The sequence below is a fragment of the Pagrus major genome, chromosome 24 (assembly GCF_040436345.1).
Source record: "Pagrus major chromosome 24, Pma_NU_1.0".
NCBI lineage: Eukaryota > Metazoa > Chordata > Actinopteri > Spariformes > Sparidae > Pagrus > Pagrus major.
Window position 1 is genome coordinate 10,397,671 of NC_133238.1, and position 21,232 is coordinate 10,418,902.

The window sequence follows — 21,232 nt, forward strand, 5'->3', positions numbered from 1 at the left end:
GTCCGTCGCTTTAGGTCATTCTCGGTCTGTCCCAGGAGTTGTAAATGGTCGCCGATGGAGTAGAGATATGGTGTCACAATTGACCTCTTGTCAAGGCTATCTCTTTGCCACGGGGTGACCCGACAATTAGGTTGGCTGCAGCAAAATGTTCCCGTTTTCACATTATTTCTCAATCAGCATGGAGAAAATAATGACAGCACATATTAAAGATTTCCTGATGATATATTTCAGTGGAGATGGGAGATTCTGACTGCTGGATGAATTATACAAACTGACTGTAATGCGAGTGTGCTGCTGTACTGTATCTCCTCATTTCCTCTTTCCCTCTCTGTCTCTTCACACACATCAAACACACCGTCTCTCCCTCTCACGCACATTTCTGTTACTATTATTACACTGTCTATTACTTATTAAATTTATGTCATTGCTGTGACTTTAATTAAATATGTGGCTATAGTATTATTTCATTGAAGCATATTATTCCGGGTCTCAAATGCGCAGAAATTACAAGAGCGTCATTATAATTCTTCTTTTTGAACAAGAGCACCGTCCTTCAAAACCCTCTACTGTCACTTCAGTGTATCCTGACACTACAGTAGTTTGGCTATAGGCCTCAGTGTTCCCACACGGGTCCAACCCCATGTCTAAAAAAATGTGACCTCATTTTACAAAAACAGTGTGTGCATGTGTGCGTCTGGAGAAGGGGGGGGGGGGTTAAAAAAAGGCACCGTCCTCTCACTGTACACACACTGAAGTGAAGGACAAACAAATGTGCAAATCTAATTGTTGAACTCGTAGAGTTGGAGCTCCCTCTAGGGGTCGGGAGCGGACGCATGCTGCACTGGACTCCATCCCACTGAGTTCACAGGATGTCAGCTCTTTTGGAAATTAAATTCTGACCTAAGCAGCTTTCGTTTTTACAACCACATAAAATATGGACCTTTAAATGTTGAATTGATGTTTCAAATGAATGCCAAACTAATACCCAGTCCTGCGAATCAGCAAGAAGTTACACAAATTAGTTGAACTAGTGTTACTTTTTTTGACCTGGGTGACACCAATTAGCATTTCTGATGGAGAGAATCTCTTCTAAAAGCATTCAAAAAAGAGATATTAATATTTAACTGCTACCAAGATCAAGTATGACACAGCGTTTGCAACATATTACAGTTTAATAGTCTTAAACTAACTTACAGTTTCACTTTGCTTCTATAAACTACAGCACAAAAATGCAGAATTTGTATTTTTAACCGACTGCAGTCAGTAATATAATGTAGCTCGTTGGAATATACTGTAGCTGTGCTTATATATGGATCTGTGTGGGCGGAGGGATAACGAATTTCCAGGCTTTGTAAGTGCACAGGAGAAGAGCTTACTGGTAATTTTTGAGTGGGTGGGAGGGAGGCTTACCGGTGGGCGAGAAAGTAACCAGGTTTTATTTTACAGAAGAGGCAGGGCAGGCGATGCAGAGTCTTGTATGGGTGAGTAGGATGGGTATAATGCTCACTGGTAGTCCTGCGATTGTGTTTATTCATGTGTGAGTGTGAGTGCACAGAGCCTATTTGCATTTCAGGAAGTGTTCGGGGGTGTTTTGCCTATTCGCAGTCCTCCGCTGGTGAGTGAGAAGGTCCGTCGGTGGCTCCAACTTCCTTCAGCCTGCTCATCACTCTTTGTCCCAGCTGGTTGAACTCAGAGCTATAGGTTGCCTCCATCTGAAGCTCCCTCTGGTGCCTGTGACAGAGCAATTTAACGTCACAGGTGGAAGAACGGAGGAATGAAGATGGGTTCAAAGGACTGATTGTCAAACCAGAGCCCTGAATCTTCATTGGGCATCCAAACCACATTCAATTTGAGCTCTAATGAGCAATATTGTTGATTTTAGTATTGATTAAAATACAGCATTAAAATCATCGCAATCATTTTCTGCATTAGTTTTCAGATTGATTTTAGCCACATCCTGGAATAATTTGTCAAAATATGATAAAATGTCACAACAAAAATATCTAATAAATCCCTTGAAACATATGAAAACACATTAAAATGCAGAAGTAATTTAAAGCGACGTCAAGGTCGGGTAGAAGGGTTTAAAATCGAGCCCAACCAACCAATGCCAATACTAATATTAAGGACTGAAAGATCATTTCAAATCGGCGCATTTCAAGCAACTATCTGCCAATAGCGATATATCGGTGACAGGACAATATCCACCAATAATATCTGCCGACCGATATCTCTGTCAGGCTCTGGCTAAAAACAATGAAAATGTAGCTAATTTCCAAAATGTATAATACTAAACACATTATAATGCATCGTTAAAAAAAAGCAAACCTTGTTTTATTAGTTACACTTTTAGTTTAATTTAATTTGTTAAAATATGTTATCTGTGACGCCTGTAAATGAGCGTTAGTTAACTCTGCTACAGCTAAGAGGCTGTGGATTGTCACTATTGCTGCCTAGTATGATGCACATGATGGCTTTATGTGACAAAAATGCATCTTAACCTCCATGAAAGGTGAGTAAACTTCTTATATGAATGTCTCTTTGCTATAATTATGCAAGGCTGAGACCTCGACCATGAAACGATCTTGATAAAATGTTCAAAGACAATGAAATAAACAAGCTAGATTTTCTGTTTCTGTTGCAGTGTGTTCCAGCTCTGCAGGAAGCCTTTGTTGGAAAGAACTCCAGGTACACAATTTGCACATTAATTACCTTGATGTTTGGTTTACTCTGAGGACTTCCCCTCTTTAAACTCAAGTACAACATGTTTATAGCTCTGCCTAAGAACATTATCTGTCATATGTGTGTGTATGTGGAGCATTCATCCTATTTATTACATGGGAAGTGCTACACGTCATGCCAGGAGACTCACCTGGCTGTTGTTTCTGTGGTGACGTTGCTATTGGAGACCAGAGTTCCCCCGGACAAGAACTGTGCTCTTATCATCTCTGTTGTTAGCTGGACTCCTGAGCCTTCACACCTGCACACACACAAAACACACAAGTCTGAGCATGAAAGCAAAGATCCTACTCAAAACCTGACAGAAAAGGCTTCCAACAAGATAATCAATAGATGTCAGTGCTGGATGTGCTTACGGTGTGTCCATTAGTGGTGGCAGATCATGAGGAGGGCCAGTGAGAGGTGGAGGAGCAGTCAGTGGAAGGATATCTGTGCTGTAATCCACAGACCTACAGAGGACACACACACACACACACACACACACTGCTTTTTCCCCTGAGGAGCCAGATCACACATTGCCAAATCAAGATAATGGTCAGATATCTACTTTGTCTGACTTAGATGAAAAGACTGCTTGGGGTTGTTTGGTATCTCAGTTTGAGCAGGAATGATAAAAGCACTCCTGAGTGAAGGTTGATACCACTTAGGGGCAAAATGAATGAAAACACTGACAAGCCACAGGTTTGCTTTTGAAGGCACCCCTGTTCTAGGCCCTGGGCTGAAAGGAAGGATCACAATGGTGGCTGAACGGGAACAAGGTGAGCTATGCATAGTGTGCAACAAACATGGAGAATCAGTCACATTGTGCAAATGAACGTGTCATAACCTGGGCTAGGTCGCACCAGCTAATGCTAAATCCATCACTAAGTTTTGTGTGACATCCTTGCTACGTTCTTAGTAACAATATATTGAATATAACAGCCAGTCCAGTCTAAGCATGGCTTTGTTTAGAGATGTCCGTGTATTGTGCTGCAGAGATATCCACTGAAGTTAGCATGCTAACCAGCTAGCCCCGGGCCATGCCGCTCCAAAGCCAGCTACAGTTAGCAGCAGTAAGCGGTTACTCTGTTGATATACTGCCCCCTGTTGGCTTGAAGTTTGAATTTGACAGGTGGCTAATTTTAAGAATTTGTAGTTGCATACAGTTGTAGTAGAATGAGGGAGAAATATTAAGCTAACCTAACTTGTTTAGCTAAGTAGCTTTCACCTAGTCAGACAAGCCGTCTAACGTCATTAGCAAACAGTTGGTAATTTGAGGTATACTGTGTTATTTTTGTGTTCAAACATGTGTAGAAACAAATGATTAGGTCAGACGTGTGTACCGTGTTTCTCTTTTACGTTTCAATCTAAATGTGTCGCATATTAGCAAGCAAACGTTAGCTAGCTTATGGCCTGGCAGTTACTGGGTGCTTTATTCCTTTATGAAGCACTTTTTGACGTCAGTTCTTGAAAGGTGCTTTATAAATAAACATATTAGGATTATCATTTTTGTTATTATCATTAATGTACACTGGGTTTTAAGAGACATTTTCGCTGAAAACACCAAGAATGAACCAGAACAGTGAAGTTGCAGGCTGTGAAGCTAAACAACAAGCTGAAACTCACTATAAATCTCAATGAAGCCAAGAAGAGCTGCAGATTCTATGGATAATTCAGGTCCCACCAGCTTCAGGGAAATTAAAATTTTCTATGCTATAAAACATTACTGTACAGTGTGCTGTAATCAACAACTCAATACTAAATTAAAAATGAAAAGTCTAATTAAACTCACGTATAAAGGGTTTCAGACTCTATAAAGTCGCAGAGAGTTACTTGTTTTAAAGTTTGTTGGTAGCTGGATTCAGGCATTGTTTATAAGGAAAACACATACTTCTCTCTTTATCCTGCTGTCAAGTTGCTGTCGTTCTTATCTTCTATCATGGCCACATGACATAAATCACTTTGCTTGTGTTTGTAAAATAGCCAGAGACGCTGTGAATGTCACCAGAGGGGCAGTGATCGAAAATTAATAACACTGAGCAGGGAGGCGAAAATCATTTCTCGCATGAAAAAAGGAGAATATATCTGGAGATATCCTGCAGATCAATGCTGACAGGCAGAAAGAGAATACTTTGGCCTGCAAGGCAGCTGATTATGTAACACGGGGAAGGTGAGGAGAAACGGGAAGCAGACAGAAAGGTGAGGAGAGAGTAAGACTCAAACCCACGCAATCACGAAACACATCATGCGAACAGTGGTTGCCCAAATGACTTAGTCATCTTGTCAGATAGGGACTTAAAACTGTTTCAGATCTCTTGGGGAACGTCGCTTCATTAGCTCTGCAACCTTAAATGTCTGTTACGCAAGACAAATTATCATGTACATGAGATCGTTTTCTTAAAAGTGTCAGAAAGTGAGTTCTTTGCATGTAGGAGTGGGATTTGTTGTGACGGGGTGTATGGAGACAGGGTATATCACACGGGAAAGCCCCACGCTGCGTTCACTAATACACTACATCAAAATATCATAATTTATTCACTGTCCATTTAGGCTAAAGACTGAATTAATCATCATTTCAAAGCGTAAGTGAAGACAGTGTGCAGGGCTCTTTGCCTCCATATGACCTAGATTCTGCAAACCGACAGTATCTAACATGAGGTGAACAACAGTACTACAGGAAAGGATTATTTTTTTAAGAATACATTTCCGTATTTATTTTGTATAATACTAAAATCATAGTTTTCTTACGAAAAAACAACTGAAATGTGGCTATTTGCATTGCAATCATGTGAAAATGTGTTTTTTTTTTGTGAGGCTCTAAAACTTGAGGGAGAAAACTAATCTCTGCACTCAAAATTGATTTTGGAAATTCAACTTCAGGGACTCCTTTACAAAAGTACAAGTGATGAATACAAGACGAACAGAGCTGCTGTACAGCACTCATGTCTTTATCGAACCTTAATAGAATATAAATAACAGTAGTTTATTGCATAAAACAATAAATTAAATCAGAACCATTAGTTGAGCCGTACAACCAAGCAGATCATTTGACTTTCTGCAACCTGGCAAGTGCTTCAAGTTTTGTGGACGTGGCTACAAGGCCATCATGTTTCTGTGATGCTGTGTGTGAGATGATGAGTGGAACATGAAGCTATTAAACACTCACGCTGTGTCTTGGCAATTTGACAGGCGGCGTGGAGAGAATATGGCCAGTTGTTAAACTAATAACATGAGCCTGTGTCTTTCGAACCTTCCTCATAAAACCGACCTGTAAAGGACCTCATTATATCTACAGACAACAGATTTAAATCATTGATTGATTGGAAGAAAATGCCTGCTTTTCGAGAAGCTGGAAAAGCTATGATGACATGACATGGCGTCTTGCCACAGCCGGGTCATGGGTTCAAATTCTTCCATGGGCTGGAAAGATACGGACAGCGGAAGTAAACAACAGCCACTTTGTGAACAAGTCGTGTAAACATGTACTAGTGCTTTTACATTATGGAGCATGGGAACCTCTTTTAATTTCCAGGTGGCTGCTGTCAATATGAAGACATTCTGACCGTCTTCTTCAGTGAATCAGAGGAGAAATCCTGTCAGAACAGGCACAACTTTATACTCTACTCAGCGATGAAGTTATTTTCTGACCTACCTGCGCACGGCACAGTCACTGCTGAGGACAGGCTGGTTGGACAGACGGTACGAGCTAATCGAATCAAAATTCTTCCGTGTCATGAGCCCTGTGATCACCGCCTGTGGTTGGCGAAGAATAAAAATCAGTCCAGTCAGATATAAAACAGGAAGGGGTCGCTCATATTTCAAAAAGGGCCTTTTGTAATTACTAGAACTAAATGAATCTCAAATGATAAATATGATACTGTTACTTGGTTGAAGGGCTTCTAGGATAAGGCTAAAAGCATTCCAAAGAAAATCACAAACTGACATTTACCTTGCGGTCCAGAAACCTCTTCTGACTGTGTGTCTTTGAGCCACTCACATTGCCCTCAGGGACTGTATACCTGCATGAGGAGAGCATTTTCTTTTTTAAGTGTCTGGGTTTGTTTAGAGAACAATCAGGGGCCTCATTAGAGAAGAATTTCCTAACCGCTTGTCCTATCTTAAGTTTCAAAGGTAGCAAAAATCTTCCTACTGGAGAAGCAATTCCTAAACTCATGGCTGTATACTATCCTATACTTGTGACTAGCTAGCTAGCTTCCTATAATGGACAAGAAAAGACAGGCATTCAATATTGGCGTCAATGAGTCGGAGGCATTAATTGTGTCAGTGGAGGAGATGGATAATCACATACTGTAATGTCAAAAACGTCAGTGTTTTCCAGCAGGCTAACATCAAGGTTAGCTTTTCCAACGGGCTAATGTTACAGTTAGTCTCGCCAGCAGGGTGACATAACATAAGGTAAATTCAGGAAGTGTCTGTAATGAGGCCCCCGGGCTATAGCTGGGTAATGTATTACCACAAACATGTATTGACTAATGTGTTGTTGTCACCTGGGCAGAGGGCTGAGGTGGAACTCCAGGTCGCTCTCCAGGTATTTAGGGGTCGGTTTGTAAGTTTGCAGGCCTGGAGCTGGGTTCTACAGCATATGATGAGATAAACACGGGGACAAAAGTCACTTAAATATACTGTCACTCCAATATGCATCATGCATGTGAAGAAAAAACAGCCTTACAAAAATCCTCAGTGGGTTTGCAGGAAGAGCCTGTTCATTTTCAACTTGCTCTTGCTCCTCCCACGCTTTGGGCTCCCCACTCATGGGAGATTGGGTTCCGAAATCTCCAACATCTCTGACCTCATTGGACACCAGCTCATCCTAAAGAGTGAAAAAATGACAAATGATTGACAATTTATATTCTGGATGAATAACTGGCTGTAATATTGGCTACATCTGCACTGCATAGTTACCGGAGCTCCGATACGAAGTGGTCTTGCCAAAGTAGCGGGGATATAAGAGTTAAAGGCATCCCAGGCTGACACAGGCTGGTAGCCCATCAGCTTATAATGCTGAGGAACCTGGAATGACAAATAATATGGTTCTAAAAGAGAAATGGCTTATATGTTGACTTATAGAGAGACGAGGCTCCACAGAGCTCTCGGATTACAGGTTTATTTTAGGGTACAGCATGTAGTAAATAACTTGAACAAAGTTTCAAGTATATCTGATTTGTAAAGCCACAGGGCTTCTTCTCAGTCTCTCAGAGATAAAACAATATTGCATTCATATCACACAGACATTCGTTTACAAATTCACAGATTCAAAGTGTGAAATGTGTAATCAAATAAGCCGACTATCATACACAGAATTTACTGATTATACTGTATTCTTCTTACATTGTCACATTTTCTCAGATGCCTGCAGGGCAGCTGCGGAGGACGTACCTTTAAAATTAACTAAAAACTAAATGTAGTTGAGTAAAAAGCTATAAATATCTCTCTCTGAAATGTATCAACAAGTATAGTCCTCGTCTACATTATTACTTTCCACCACTGCTGCTGCTGCTGCTAGGTACGTATCTGTTGATTTATAGTCGTGATGACCAGGTAGTGCAGAAAACATACCTGGAGCTTGAAGAAAGGAATATGTGTTGTCACAGTCACATCAACGGGATCCACGGGCATCATCGCCAAATTACCAAGAGCCTGGAAACATCAAGGAGACAAATGGCATTATTTGTTCAGTTGAACACAACACAGAGGCCTTTTTCTCTGCAGGGCTTCAGGAAAATGGAAGATTTAATCAGAGTGTTTGAAACTGGGCCTCTTCTTTGATTGTGAATGAAATTGTTCCATGTGCAGGACAATAACCCGCACTCGCTTGGTTAGGAAGTGGCTGAACTATACTGTTGAAACATCACTAACAAATTGTAATGTGCAGTAAGGCTCAGTCAGTTATGAAATGCACTCACCAGTGGGTCATCTTCATCAGAGAAAACGGGGAAAGTAAATGGAAAGACTCGTTCTGGCGAGATCTTCAGATCACACGTCGTCTCCTCTTCGACTGAAAAAAGTGGCACAGTTCACACGTGAGTAAAGTCTACTTTATCTGTAAGTTGTTGGTTGTTGGGTCAGTAAGAAATGTATGACTAAATGCACCATATATAGCCATTTCCCCTGAGGTACACATGTATGTTTCTAAGAACCTCATAACAACCCAGAGGGGATTTCATTTCAAAATTTCCCCTCTAGGAATGAATTCAATTAAGCATGCTTTACTGAGACGGCATAACGAGATTACTTCTGAATGAGGAGATAAGTGGATAATCAAAACCTTTCTTTGCCGAGGGCAGGTTCTTCATACTGTCCGACAGCTTCTTCAAACAGGTCAGTCTGCGGTTCACGCGACATCGGATCAGCACCTGGAAGGCAAGGAGAGTACAAGGTGTTACTGGACATTCACGCCATTGAGGTGTCAGTGAGAGGTGTCACACTTTTCATTTGAAGAACTGTTCAGCACAACTGTTCTGTTCAGTCTTATACATTTAAAAAGGTCCAGTGTGTAAGATTTAGGGGGATCTATTCGCAGAAATTTTATATAATATTCATAATTATGTTCTGTGTTTTCATAGGAGGCTGCAATGTTGCTACAGAAACCAGGAATGGACAAACCAAACACTGGCTCTAGAGAGGGCCTTTTAGTTTTTAGCGGCCATTGTATAATCTCTTACACGTGTGGAAGTGGAGGGTCAGGCGAGGGGTGTTCAGTTGGTTGGCTTTTCATCAGCAGTATGAAGTCGACTAAAAAACACACCTCGTGTTCCAGTGTCATAACAGCAGGTGAGCTGCGTGTGGAGGAACCAAGAGCGAGATCGACCAGTAGTTCATCGATAGCGGATGGTGTTGTTCTCTCAGGCGTATTAACAAAATAAATGTATAAATTGTACGATGGGTTGCCAAAAATACTTCATCTTCATCATACTACCTGCCAAAGTAAAGTATATGTGTGGGAAACACTGTTATACGTTTAATAGTGACTCCTCGTCTAAGTTATTTGTTCACAACTAACAGAATTTAAAGGTTTAAACATAGAATCATTCATTTTTGTGATTTGTACACTGTGATTTTTGGTGATACTCGTAAATGAGTCTCCAGACGTCCATGCTGACCGATGACTGGAGGAGGAGCAGAAAAGTCGAGGACATTGTGTGAAAACAACCAGTGAAACAGGTTGGAGGCGGAGCATTCTGAACCATTCTCATAAATGATGTCATAGCAAACACTGCTCTCTTGACTGACTTGTTTTGAAATCGCTGTATCAAAACAGCCATTAGAATGAAATGTAAAGAGTCAGTCAGACTTTTTCCAACTCTTCCGTGAGAAAAAGTTACGTTTATTTAACTTGCCTCGAGGAAGACACAAGTATGCTCTTCCTGTGGCTTCGAGAGAACATGTCAGTTTGCTCAGCTTTCACAGGAATGCACTGTACCCAGGAAAAATCCACTGTAAAGAATATTATACATTTAGTGTGAGGAGTTCACACATGGCTGCACTAAAGGGACAGGGCCGCAGGGACATCGGCCCTCTCCTGAGGGGAAGATGAAAGTGTGATGTATATATGTGTTTGTGCAGCTAGGAAGATGCTCACGCATGTGTGCATTAGCACATGTAGCTCAGATACTTTACAGTACTTTGATGATGTGTGTACCTTGCGTGCTGCCTGCTGGAACAGTGTGAGGGCTCTTTGTCTCAGCTCCCACTGGAAACTGGAGTAAAACTGGAAGGATGGGGCTCCCTCGTGGGCCTAGAAGAGGTTAGAGAGACATTTATAGCTGACTTTCATATGCTCGTTTGGCTTCGTTACATTGAGTGGATATGAAAAGGGCCATAAAGTGAAATTTCACGAGTGCTCAGCTCGTATTTAAATGGAAAAAGATAGAAGGACAGTTAAAGTTAGATTGAATTAAATTGCGAGAGGGGCTGAGTGCGAAAGGATTAATTTAATATAAGAGCATTGAGAGACAGTTTGTCAAGTTGAATCCTTCATCTCCAAAGAAGAATAAAAGAAAATGTATCATCTAGATGTGTTAAGACTCGGGAGACACCTAATCATACATTAACCAAGACTAAATATGGATCTATTCAGCAAACTGAACATTGTGCGTACTGTAGTTTTGCAACTGAGGTATATAAGTGTCAGATTTTGATGTGGAGAGACATTAAGTGTGACACATAAAGAAAGAAGGGGTGATTTTGTTACCCTCAAAGGCAAATCTTTTCAATTTAAGATCCTTAAGTCATCAGTCCCGAAGGTTTTGACAAAATGAAACCCAAGCTTACAGTTACCACTTAAAACTACCCAAAATATATCATGTTTAGCAACAGACAAGTCAACCAAGGTCTATTACAGCAGCTATTTTAAACAAAAGATTAAAAAAAAAACAGAAGTTCTGAGTCATACTAGTAAACGAGTGAACACACCACAGTGGAGGTTTTACCTGTCCTGCCACACAAAGCACTCGTCTGGAGGAAAGTTTAGCTTCTCCAGCAGCGAAGTCTTCCTCGGGCCTCACATCGCCCCTTTTAACCTACAACACAATCAGTAACAGCACAGCACAAGTCAACAAAATGTACAGTAAAAGAGACAAACACTGAAATTAAAAGAATTAAAAGAAGGCTAACAGTCTACAGCTATGCTAGCAGCTCTGTGAGGCTGTACTCAGACACAAGCCATCTTAGTTTGGCGTGTTAGCATGTTATCATTAGCTAATTAACACTTATTCTGCAGTATTGAATACATTGAAACATGCACTCTTTTTAACTTTATTTTATCATTATTATTATTATTATTGTGGGTTTTATGTTCAGTCTTATGCATTATATGTAGTTTATTATCAACCTTATAGTTTTCTTATTTTTTACTAATTTACTGTCAAGAGGCTTTAATTCAATCTAGCCATGTTTTTATGTTCAAACTCTTGCCGCATGTTACTTCTGTGTTATTAAGCACTTTGACCTTGAAGTTAATTATTATTATTATTATTAGGAAGTAGCTTACTATCAGATGAGGGGAAATATCTGCCACTACAGCCTGATTGCACATGCACAGCATTTTACAGTGTGTCACCTTGTCAGGACTGGCAAAGAATCTGCTGAATAAATGATACAGGCCCAAAGCAGATTGGTATATGGCACAAAAGCAAAAAGTGGATGCTGATGTTTCTATTTTTGCTGAACCCCTTAGAGTTCTGGCAATGACACACGATGCAAAAAACTCCTCCTCTTATCCTCTATAGGAGGTCAACTTGACATCCTTTGGTTAAAGAGGCAGGAAGAATTAAGCTGATGGAGGACTGTAAATCTTAATTCTGGGTCTGGGTGATGACAAGATAATATGTGATGCAAACAGGGAAGGACAGATTATCTGTAGAGTTATACAAGTTCTGGCCTGCGGTAAAGTTTCCAAAGAGGACCTATAGAATAAGATAGCAGCTCTTCCTCTCATAAAAACAACAGAGTTCCCATAAAACACCAAACTATGGAAGATGAACGAGGAGCGTATGGAGGAGGAAGCGTTTGTGAATTATAAGCAGTGCAGGTGGAGGAGCGGCGACGGGGGAGGAAGCGCTGCTAAGTGTCGGTGAGACTTCTGTCAACTATTCAAATAAGTTTTTGTGAGGAACCTCTCTCACATACACACACACAGATTCATATTTCAAACCTGATGTTACCTTGGCTGAGTCTGCACATTTCCTCTGTGACTCAATAAAATAAATCACATAGGCAGCGTGTTTTGTTTTTTTGGAGTGTGGATCTAATAAAGCTACCGCCGAATCAGGGCAAGACATTAGTATGCATATTTTGTCTAGCGTAAGTGATTAGCTACCAACACATTCAGTAAATGTCATGTTGAATGAAATGGGAAAACAACCTGTACATGAACATATCCTCAAGAAAAATCTGCTTTACTATAAACAATAATTATGGCAGTCAGGATTTGACCGGCACACACTGTAGAAAGTGTTTCCAACCATTACCAGGCTCTGCTCCTTTGTTTTAGGGTTTTTGATCCGTCCAGCTTTATTTATTAATGGAAGTGGACCTTAAAGAACAGCAAACCTAAAGTAAATCAGAGGTTCTGATGTGGTTCATTCACCAACATGGTCAACAGTTGGAGTTACAGCGGCTTTAACTCGCAGCTCACGGAGGCAATTATGGTACTTTAAACACTTTACTGCCAGATTGGCGTCAATTTGCATAAAAGAATGACACTGAGTCATAACTCTGAACACACAAACGCGATACAAATATTTTTAGATTCAGTGGATATCATTATCTGTGATGTGATGTCATATACTCCAGTTCTTGCCTGAGAATCATCATGTTTTTCCATTTCCTTCAGTATCAGATCAATGCACTGATAACTTGTTTGTACATTCATTTTTACAGCGCAGCACAAGCTGACAATAGCTAATTTGGCTACTTTTAATAGTGCCAACTTGACATTTAACCAAATATAGGCTAAAAACAGTTTGACTTAGAGCATGATCAATGTAAGACAAAGAATAACAACAGGTGGGGGCACCACATCAGACTGTATAACAACTTTCTGTAAGAATACAACAGGCAGCTTCCCTGTTTTCACACCGACTGATAAATCTCACCAAGTATTCATGGAGTGCGATCTCTCTCTCCTCCGCTACCTGCCTCCTGGTTTGCTCTGACACCGGGCCCTTTCCAAGATGAACTTTCCTGAATGAAATGTACATACATTTTTAATTAAAAAGGGACAGTATGTAGTTTTGGAGAAGGAGTTCATTCTAAATTACCATCTGGTGTGGTTGGCTTGCTCCTCCTTCACGTTTTGTTGAACCTTTTTCATGAATAGGGCTTCTTTCACCTGCCTGTCCTGTAGACCGACCATACTGCCACAGGAAATGGCTGAAGTGGGGGGTATACACAACAGTTTTTTAGGTTTTTTAGCTTACTAAATACAGCAACAGGTTTGATGAGGTGACATGTATGTCACAAAAACTAAAAATCATCCGCCTGTACAGTATCTACCTTCCCTCAGGTCTTTAGAGCTGAGTTTACTGGTGTCTTTGATTAGCATCTTTGCCACCCCTGCAGGGGTACAGACGTCTACCGGAGGCTTCAGTCCAGTCTGAACACCAGCCTGGTCTCGCAACGTCTAGGAAGACAAACAAGAAATTATCTGCATTACAAGAGAAAAGGTGACAAAAAAAATGTTCCCAGATGAAATAGTTTTCAGATTGTAGGAGGAGAAAAAAGCTGTTAAAGGAAAATTAGATTCTTTCTTCTCTTGTCTCTTTAATCAAAAACGAAAACTGAAAATGAATTAATTGAGGTAACAGACTAATAAGCACATCTTACATTGTACTTATATAAAGACCTTTGCATTTTTCATGAAGGTGCAAGAGAGTTTCTCACAACTATTTTAAGCATAATAATGAATTACCCACCAACTCCTATTTTCTTGCATTTCATTTGACATTACATCCACTACCTTTGATTTGTCAGCCTCCTTGGTCGACCTGAGTTTGGTTTTACGTCGAGGAGGCACTTGGGTTGCAGGTGAAGGTCTTTTGTGTTCTGCAGGCGCTGCATCTCCCAGCTCACTATCATGCAGAAAAATAGATACATAAGCTTGTTTGATTTATGACAGAATTGTACATTAGCAAGGGCCAAAACAGATCGACATCTCTGCAACTAATTTGAGGCCTAACCACGGCTTTAAATGCCCGTAGTGCTGACTTGACACTTCTCCAACAGTCAACAAAAGATTATCAAAGACATAAAAATCTCACTGAGCAGCAAGCGAGCGTCAGGCGCTGGTTCAAGCTGTAAAAACATTGGCTCGAGCCCACATTTCTTAATCTTTTACTTCACATTACTGCACATATCTCATCTTTTATTTGGTTCCACTGCGGGGAACAACAAACAGAGGGAGAATGTTTTATATGCTAAACATCCATCCGGAGGCATATCCATCTTGATATCACTGCACCAGCTACCAAGCTATTTTCATGAATTATTAACTTTCGGCCGAGATAACACCAAGACAGTGCATTGGATGGAGCTGCTGCTGTGTGATGGATAGCACCCTCTTTTCTCATGGGAACAGAATTAGGCATTAGGTTTTATACCGGCTGGAAAAAAAACGAAAAACAAATGGGAACTTCTAATCAGACCACGAGGCCATTTTCTCTTCATCTAGTTCGGTGCATGTTTTTACCCTCGGATGAACCACCTAGTGTGCGGACTGAGGAAAGCAACAGTTACATTTGAGATGGTGCAGTAAGATAAGACAGCATAGGAGCAAGACAACATTGTGTGTTACAGCACAGGGAAAACACCAACCCCCTTAAATGGAGATATATGGTATCTGTGCACATTTAATGCCACAGGTAAATCTAGAAAGAAGACTAGGGAATTTTTAGTGTTCAACAATCTCTAGCTGCAATTACCCGAGGGTAAGTTGAGGGGCAGAGCGCCCAGTGATGGTGCAGAGGTAGGGTTTAGTGTTGAACTGTGAGATGACCAACTGGATGGTGACCTGAGAAGTCTCATACTGGAAAGGACTAAAGGTCACATTGATCCTCACTTCACCATTGGCTGGTATCACACCTGGAAGAGAAAGGGGGAAAACAATATGAATGGATGGTGTTTGTGTTTGCATTTGGCTTGCATGGGGCAGTAATTCCCAAGCAGGGGCACCAAACATTATGTCTGCAGTAAGATACCAACTACAACTGGCTTCATGCACACACACACACACACAATTCCCCCCTAACCACGTCAGTTGTAACACCTGAACACCACTTGTGGCCGATGAGAGTGTGGTTGAAATAGTTAGCCAAAAGTAATTAATATAACAGTTGAAATAGTTAGCTAAGAGTTACATATAAAGGGGTGAAATAATTAGGATAAATGGTCAAAATAATTTCGCTAGTATTGGATATACTGCTTAAATTGTAAGTCAAAAGTGATTCAAATGTATCTTGAAATGGTTAGCTAAAGGTTATAGATAAAGAGATAAGACAATTAGAAAAAAGTAATGAATAAACAATTCAAATAGATAAAAGCTAACCTTAAAGTAAAGGATAAATGGTCGAAATAGGTATAAAAGTACTGGATATACTGAAAAAGTTGTAAGCTAAACATAATTAATACAAATCTTGAAATAGTTAGCTAAAAGTAATGAATAAATTGCTAAATTAATTAGCCAGAATTATGTATAAACACTCGAACAGTTAGCTTAAACTAAAGGATGAATGGTCAAAAACGTTAGTAATGGATAAAATGTAAAATAATCCATCTTCTGCCTCCTCCTTGTAGTAGAAGTACAAATTTGATTAAAAACCACTTAAAATGACCGATGGGCCACAAAAGTGTTGTAATTCTGTCCCCAAAAATAATATGATTTCGAATTACCACTGTTGACAGCTGTGTGACTGAATGCTTTTATACTGTGAGCTGTAGTCTTCGTAACGTAGCCGTGATTTATTGTGTATGGGGGGAGACGTTAAAAAGCACAAAAAGCAGCTCCAAAATAAGAAACTCATTTATATCTCTTATTCTCAGTCCAGGTTTGTACACAGTTAAAGCTGCAGCTGTAATTCAAATCCCAAGTGCTGGTTCCGCCATATGTTATGATGCTTCCCAGACCATGAATACTGCTTAGTGTCAGCGTGTGGAAACTGGAAGCATCCTTCAACTTCTGTTGTGACTTGTTTAATACACAAAACATACCAGTCCAAGCTTTTGAGCATATGCAGCTCTCCCAGAGGTCGTGTTTTTAAATCTGGCAGGCTAAATGAGAACTATTAATAGACAAAAAACAATTTTAGCTTAAAAGGCTAATTATGAATTGTTGCATTCTTAATTTGCCACCATTTTTGTTGTTAAATTAAATGATTTCACTGGTTCACACCTGTAAGGGGCTGGATGGAGAAGGCCTCGTGGGGCTGAATAACAAACACCTGAAACTCGAAGTCAATGGGACAGCTGCATCTTAGAGGAATAGCACGGCAGACGCTGGAGACAGGAGGGAAAAAAACAAGAGATGATTTTTTTATGATTTGACACCAACGGGTGAAAGGAAGCATGCTTGGTTGTATGGAAGAATACAAAGAGACAGGCGAGCCCTGAGGCAGACTGGAGGTCAACAAACAGCCCGTTGAAGACCCGAACACACACATGCTGTATGCTACACGCACACACCTTTGTCCAAGTGGTACGGCTGGTAGGTCGATGTGAGGAGGGATCTGCAGGTCATCGATGACAGGGTAAGCATGAACTGGAATTAACAGGTTCTCTTCCCCCTTAGAAGAAAGGATGGAGTTGGGTTGAATAAACAAGAAAGACAGAAAGTACAGAGTAGGGGAAAGAAAATAACAGAGATAAGAGAGGCGACATCCAACAGCTTTCACTAAATGCCTATAGTTTAAAGATGTAGGTGTAAAACAAACAGTATTAGTACGCTGCAGCTGACTCCGAACAAACTGTTGGATCCTCACCTTGCAGTGAACCCGAACGCAGTCATAGAAGTATCGCCACTCGTCGGGGCAGAATCTGACCTTCAGCGTGTAGGCGAGGCCCGGGATGAGTCGATACTTCAGAGAAAAACAGATCGCACAAGGTCGAATCTTCAAAAACAAAAACTGATTCCACTAACAGATAAGAGGAGTCGAGATATTATATTCAGGTCAGCAGTTTGCAATGAGAAATAAAAAAAAGTACCTTTTTGGTGTAAGATGTTTGGAAGTGCTTGGTTTGGGTGGGAATGATGTGAATATTCATGACTTCAGATGAGATGTTGATTAGTTTCTGAGGGAGAGGAAGAGGAGAGAAAAGATTCATTCATTTCAATCCAATCATGTGCACTTGAGAAAACTATTTCCATATTCTTGATGCTTACATCCCAGCCTACAGTGCTTCATCACCCAAATAGGCTGGAAAAATTAGTGCCCATTCAATTAAATCAAATTATGGAAATTATGATGGGAAAGGATATTTGAATACTTTACTGAAATGGTTTATCAGCTTTTGGTGGGTGCCTGTCTGGCCTTTACTACACCAGGAAATTCCTTAAACAAGGCGTCAAGAGACTGTACTCGTGTGCAACACTGGATTAGAAATTTGACCTGTGCTCCTTCACTGCTTCGCCAAATAATGAATGTAAAAGCCGCTATTTCTAGGACAAAACCCAACCAGAGGCCAAGGCCAACTCCCTGTTTAAAGCCCCGGGATGCTGCATTCAGTTCCAGTTACAAATATACCTGACCATCAAGAGACCAAAGACCATCTCGGAAATATAAATACATAACACTTAAGTTTATGGCAGGTTTGTCAGACACCTTGAAAATGTTTCCTCATGGATACTTTGAATCTTCAATAGCTTAAAAAAGCTGCAGCAAGCACAAAGTACGCACTCAACCAGTAGCTTTACAAACAACTTAACCTCTTCCTGAACCAGACTACTGTCCTGATGATTCACATAAATTCCTGCCATAACAGCCCCGATCAGTGCCGTAACTGTCTAATGACTGTAATAAAACAGACTGGTACATGCCGGCCTGTCACAATGACTCAACCGTATTTATAGAGCACCTGTCATACAAAAGCAATTCAAAGTGCTTTACATGTGACTGACATGGAATATTAAAAAATAAAGACAGATTTTTAGACTAAAGCACATCAAGACAGCTCAAAAATTTGGGCAGTTAAAATAATAGATGATTGTAAAATTATGAAATACTACACAAATAAATGTATCTTAATTAAAACAAACATAAAAAATAAAACAGAATCATAATGATAAACAGTAAAACGTTGATAAAATAACTACTTTTTGTTGAATATTAAGACCATTTCACTGATATGATAATATAATAGTGTAAAATTGCAAGTACACCCTTTTAAAGAGCAATTAACTTTTTATTCATAATATTCAGACATTGGAACCGAAATGTGAACTGAAATAAAAAAACTAAAACAATAAATAAAATGTGAAAAAACACTCAGGTGATGTACCAAAGCCTTAAAAACTGCTGTTATTCTGGCATCATGTTGGGTAAAATTTCCAGATATTCTGACTATATGTAACAATAACACAAATAAACAATATCAAGGGTAGCAAGACTGATTGAGGTCATGCATATACATCGATAAGTACGATAAGCTATACGACAGGCCTAGGAACAACTATGTCTCTCAGTGGCAGTGAGACTGTCATGTTTAGCATAAAGGGCCTGAATATAAGAATCCAAGCAGACAGGTGGAAGCAACAAAAAGCAGCAACCCAAGAGCAAAAAAAAACTATGTGCAACCCGGGATGACAGGAGGGACACAAGAAGCAAAGGCAGATGAGACAGGAGGAGCCAAACAGGACTGGAGAGCAGACGTTGAGGAGGCAGACGAACTGACAACAAGCCAGCGAACACACTTCCACTAATTAACGAATGAAACACAGGTGAGCACAGGCAGGGGAAAGCCAGAGAGAGGAAGCGTAAAGCTAAAGAAGACACATGAGAGAGAAAGCTTCAAATAAAACAGGAAACAACAAAAGTAAAACTCAAAACCACGACAGAGACAAAGGAGATGATTCACAAATCTCCCTTTAAACGAGCAGAAGGTGGATCAGTGTGCAGCAGGAGGCACGCCTATGCCTGCCAATGTTTTCTGACGAGCCACTCAGTCTGCATCTATTATCTGGTCTTTATTGTTCTTATTTAATTGTTTTTTTTACACCAAGCACTTGTGGCCATAAAGTAATGAAAGAAAAGGGTTTTTTTTTGTTTTTTTTTAAATATCTATCCAATGTAGCCTGCCAATGAGACAGTGGAAATTAATGGTAAAAACTCCAAGAATATTAAGTGTTTGGCAGTGTTTTCCTCACCAGGATCTTTATGTAATCCTTCTCCAGCTCAAACCCACTGAAGTGAAGCTCCGGAGGCTCTGCTTGGATCAGGCTGTTACTTTTCAGTTTGGCATAAATTTCTGTAAGGCAAACAAAAAAAATACTGAAATGTAATTGCAGGAAACTGTTGGAATGCAGGCTTTTTGAACCTGCAAAGAGGTTTTCTGACACATAAAGTGTGACAAAACCAATACAAAAGAAGCATCAATGGAAACGGAAGAAAGAGAGACTTGCTTGTTACTGTAAGGTTAAATACTTGTACTGTATTAAAGCATAATATCAAGGGGTTTCAGAGGACATGTTTAATATATACTTGATTCCAGTAGGTGATTGGGAATGTTGTCTCTGCTTCTGCTCTCCTCCACCAGCTGGCTCAGGGGCACAGGAGTCCCCCTCCTGAGAGGCTCGGAGAGGCTCCGCGGGGCAGCGAGGGCCACCTCCATCCTGGCAAAAGGGTCAGCTCTGGCTCCTCATGAGAGAAATGACAGAAGGCTGGAGGACAGTGAAGGACAGGGCGGCATGTTGGGAGATAATGCGTTTGGAAACCTATGAATTTATAATCTGAACAACAAGAGGGAGGACATGGAAGGACAGCAGGTTGTTTCATTAACTTTAAGGAGTTAATTCAGTGAATTCAATTGAGTGAATGTGTTTTCATACATTTACTTTCATGCTTTTAATGAAGATGCAGGAAAAGTGCAGTGGGGGCGTCACATTCCCTTCACCTCTGTAATATTTGTGCTTCCTGGTTTCAACTAATTCATAAAAACGACTTATGTTATGCAATATTACAGTTTTTGATATAGGCAGCTTACGTCAGCACCATTTTAAAGATAATAAAGCGAGGTATAGCCACAAAAATACAGATATGACCAACTGTTACTGCTATAAAAGGGACTACATCTTCACCTCTTCACCTGAGAATGTAATTATTAGGTGCGTAACAAATGTTAGCAGTGAAGCTAACATTAGCAAATAACTCAGGTACTGTTAGCTAACTTACTAGCTTAATTTAACTTAATTAGAGGCGTCATAGCAAGAGTTTTATCAACTTCTCACGTAAAAACTTTTTAACAATTTGAACTTCAGAACTCACTCAAATGTTAAGACAATGTGTTGGGTTTGGTTGCTCAGAGAAAAACAGCCATTTTCCATTTGTTTTCGTAGCAGAAGCATTTCGTTTAGTCTTGTTGATGGGAAGGACCCCCGCCGTCAAACACGGACGTTGCTATGGTGACACTGAAGGGGCGGGACTAACGTTGCTGTGGGCGAATACGATTTGTTGGCTGAGAAGCTGCGTCAATTCACCCGAAACGATACCGGAAGCTGACCACTCTACCTTCATAATACAATCACAAACTACTAACATAATGTGTTTTACTGCTTTTTGCTTAAAAACGTGCACTGAAATTTCATCATATGAATTTAAATTGTGTATACTATTACAATATTAGTCGATATATTTACCGTTTTCACGCTAATGCACTGTATTTACACTCGCCCGTGACTTTATTTTGAAAGTCATTACCGGATCTGTCTATTTCAGTATAGCTACCTTGATAAGCCCTTATCAAACTGTCCTGAACAATACAGTACATGATTATCGACACTCAGAGGGCC

At 40.2% G+C, this 21,232-nt stretch overlaps 1 protein-coding gene across 1 annotated transcript; it reads right to left on the reverse strand.

The window, feature by feature from the left end:
- Positions 1–1,159: 1,159 nt before the first annotated feature.
- Positions 1,160–20,776, reverse strand: cfap221 (cilia and flagella associated protein 221). Its single transcript, XM_073462507.1, has 25 exons — positions 20,709–20,776; positions 19,926–20,104; positions 19,592–19,692; positions 17,434–17,520; positions 17,211–17,306; positions 16,915–17,015; positions 16,625–16,728; positions 15,159–15,318; positions 14,198–14,309; positions 13,735–13,861; positions 13,500–13,611; positions 13,335–13,422; positions 11,169–11,258; positions 10,379–10,474; positions 9,005–9,092; positions 8,643–8,734; positions 8,296–8,376; positions 7,642–7,749; positions 7,409–7,549; positions 7,227–7,312; positions 6,668–6,737; positions 6,371–6,471; positions 3,096–3,188; positions 2,873–2,980; positions 1,160–1,731 (listed from the first exon to the last, which is right to left on the reverse strand). The coding sequence occupies exons 2-25, from the start codon at positions 20,053–20,055 to the stop codon at positions 1,596–1,598; spliced, it is 2,508 nt and encodes an 835-aa protein (XP_073318608.1). The 5' UTR covers positions 20,056–20,104; positions 20,709–20,776; the 3' UTR covers positions 1,160–1,595.
- Between the last annotated feature and the right edge of the window lie 456 nt (positions 20,777–21,232).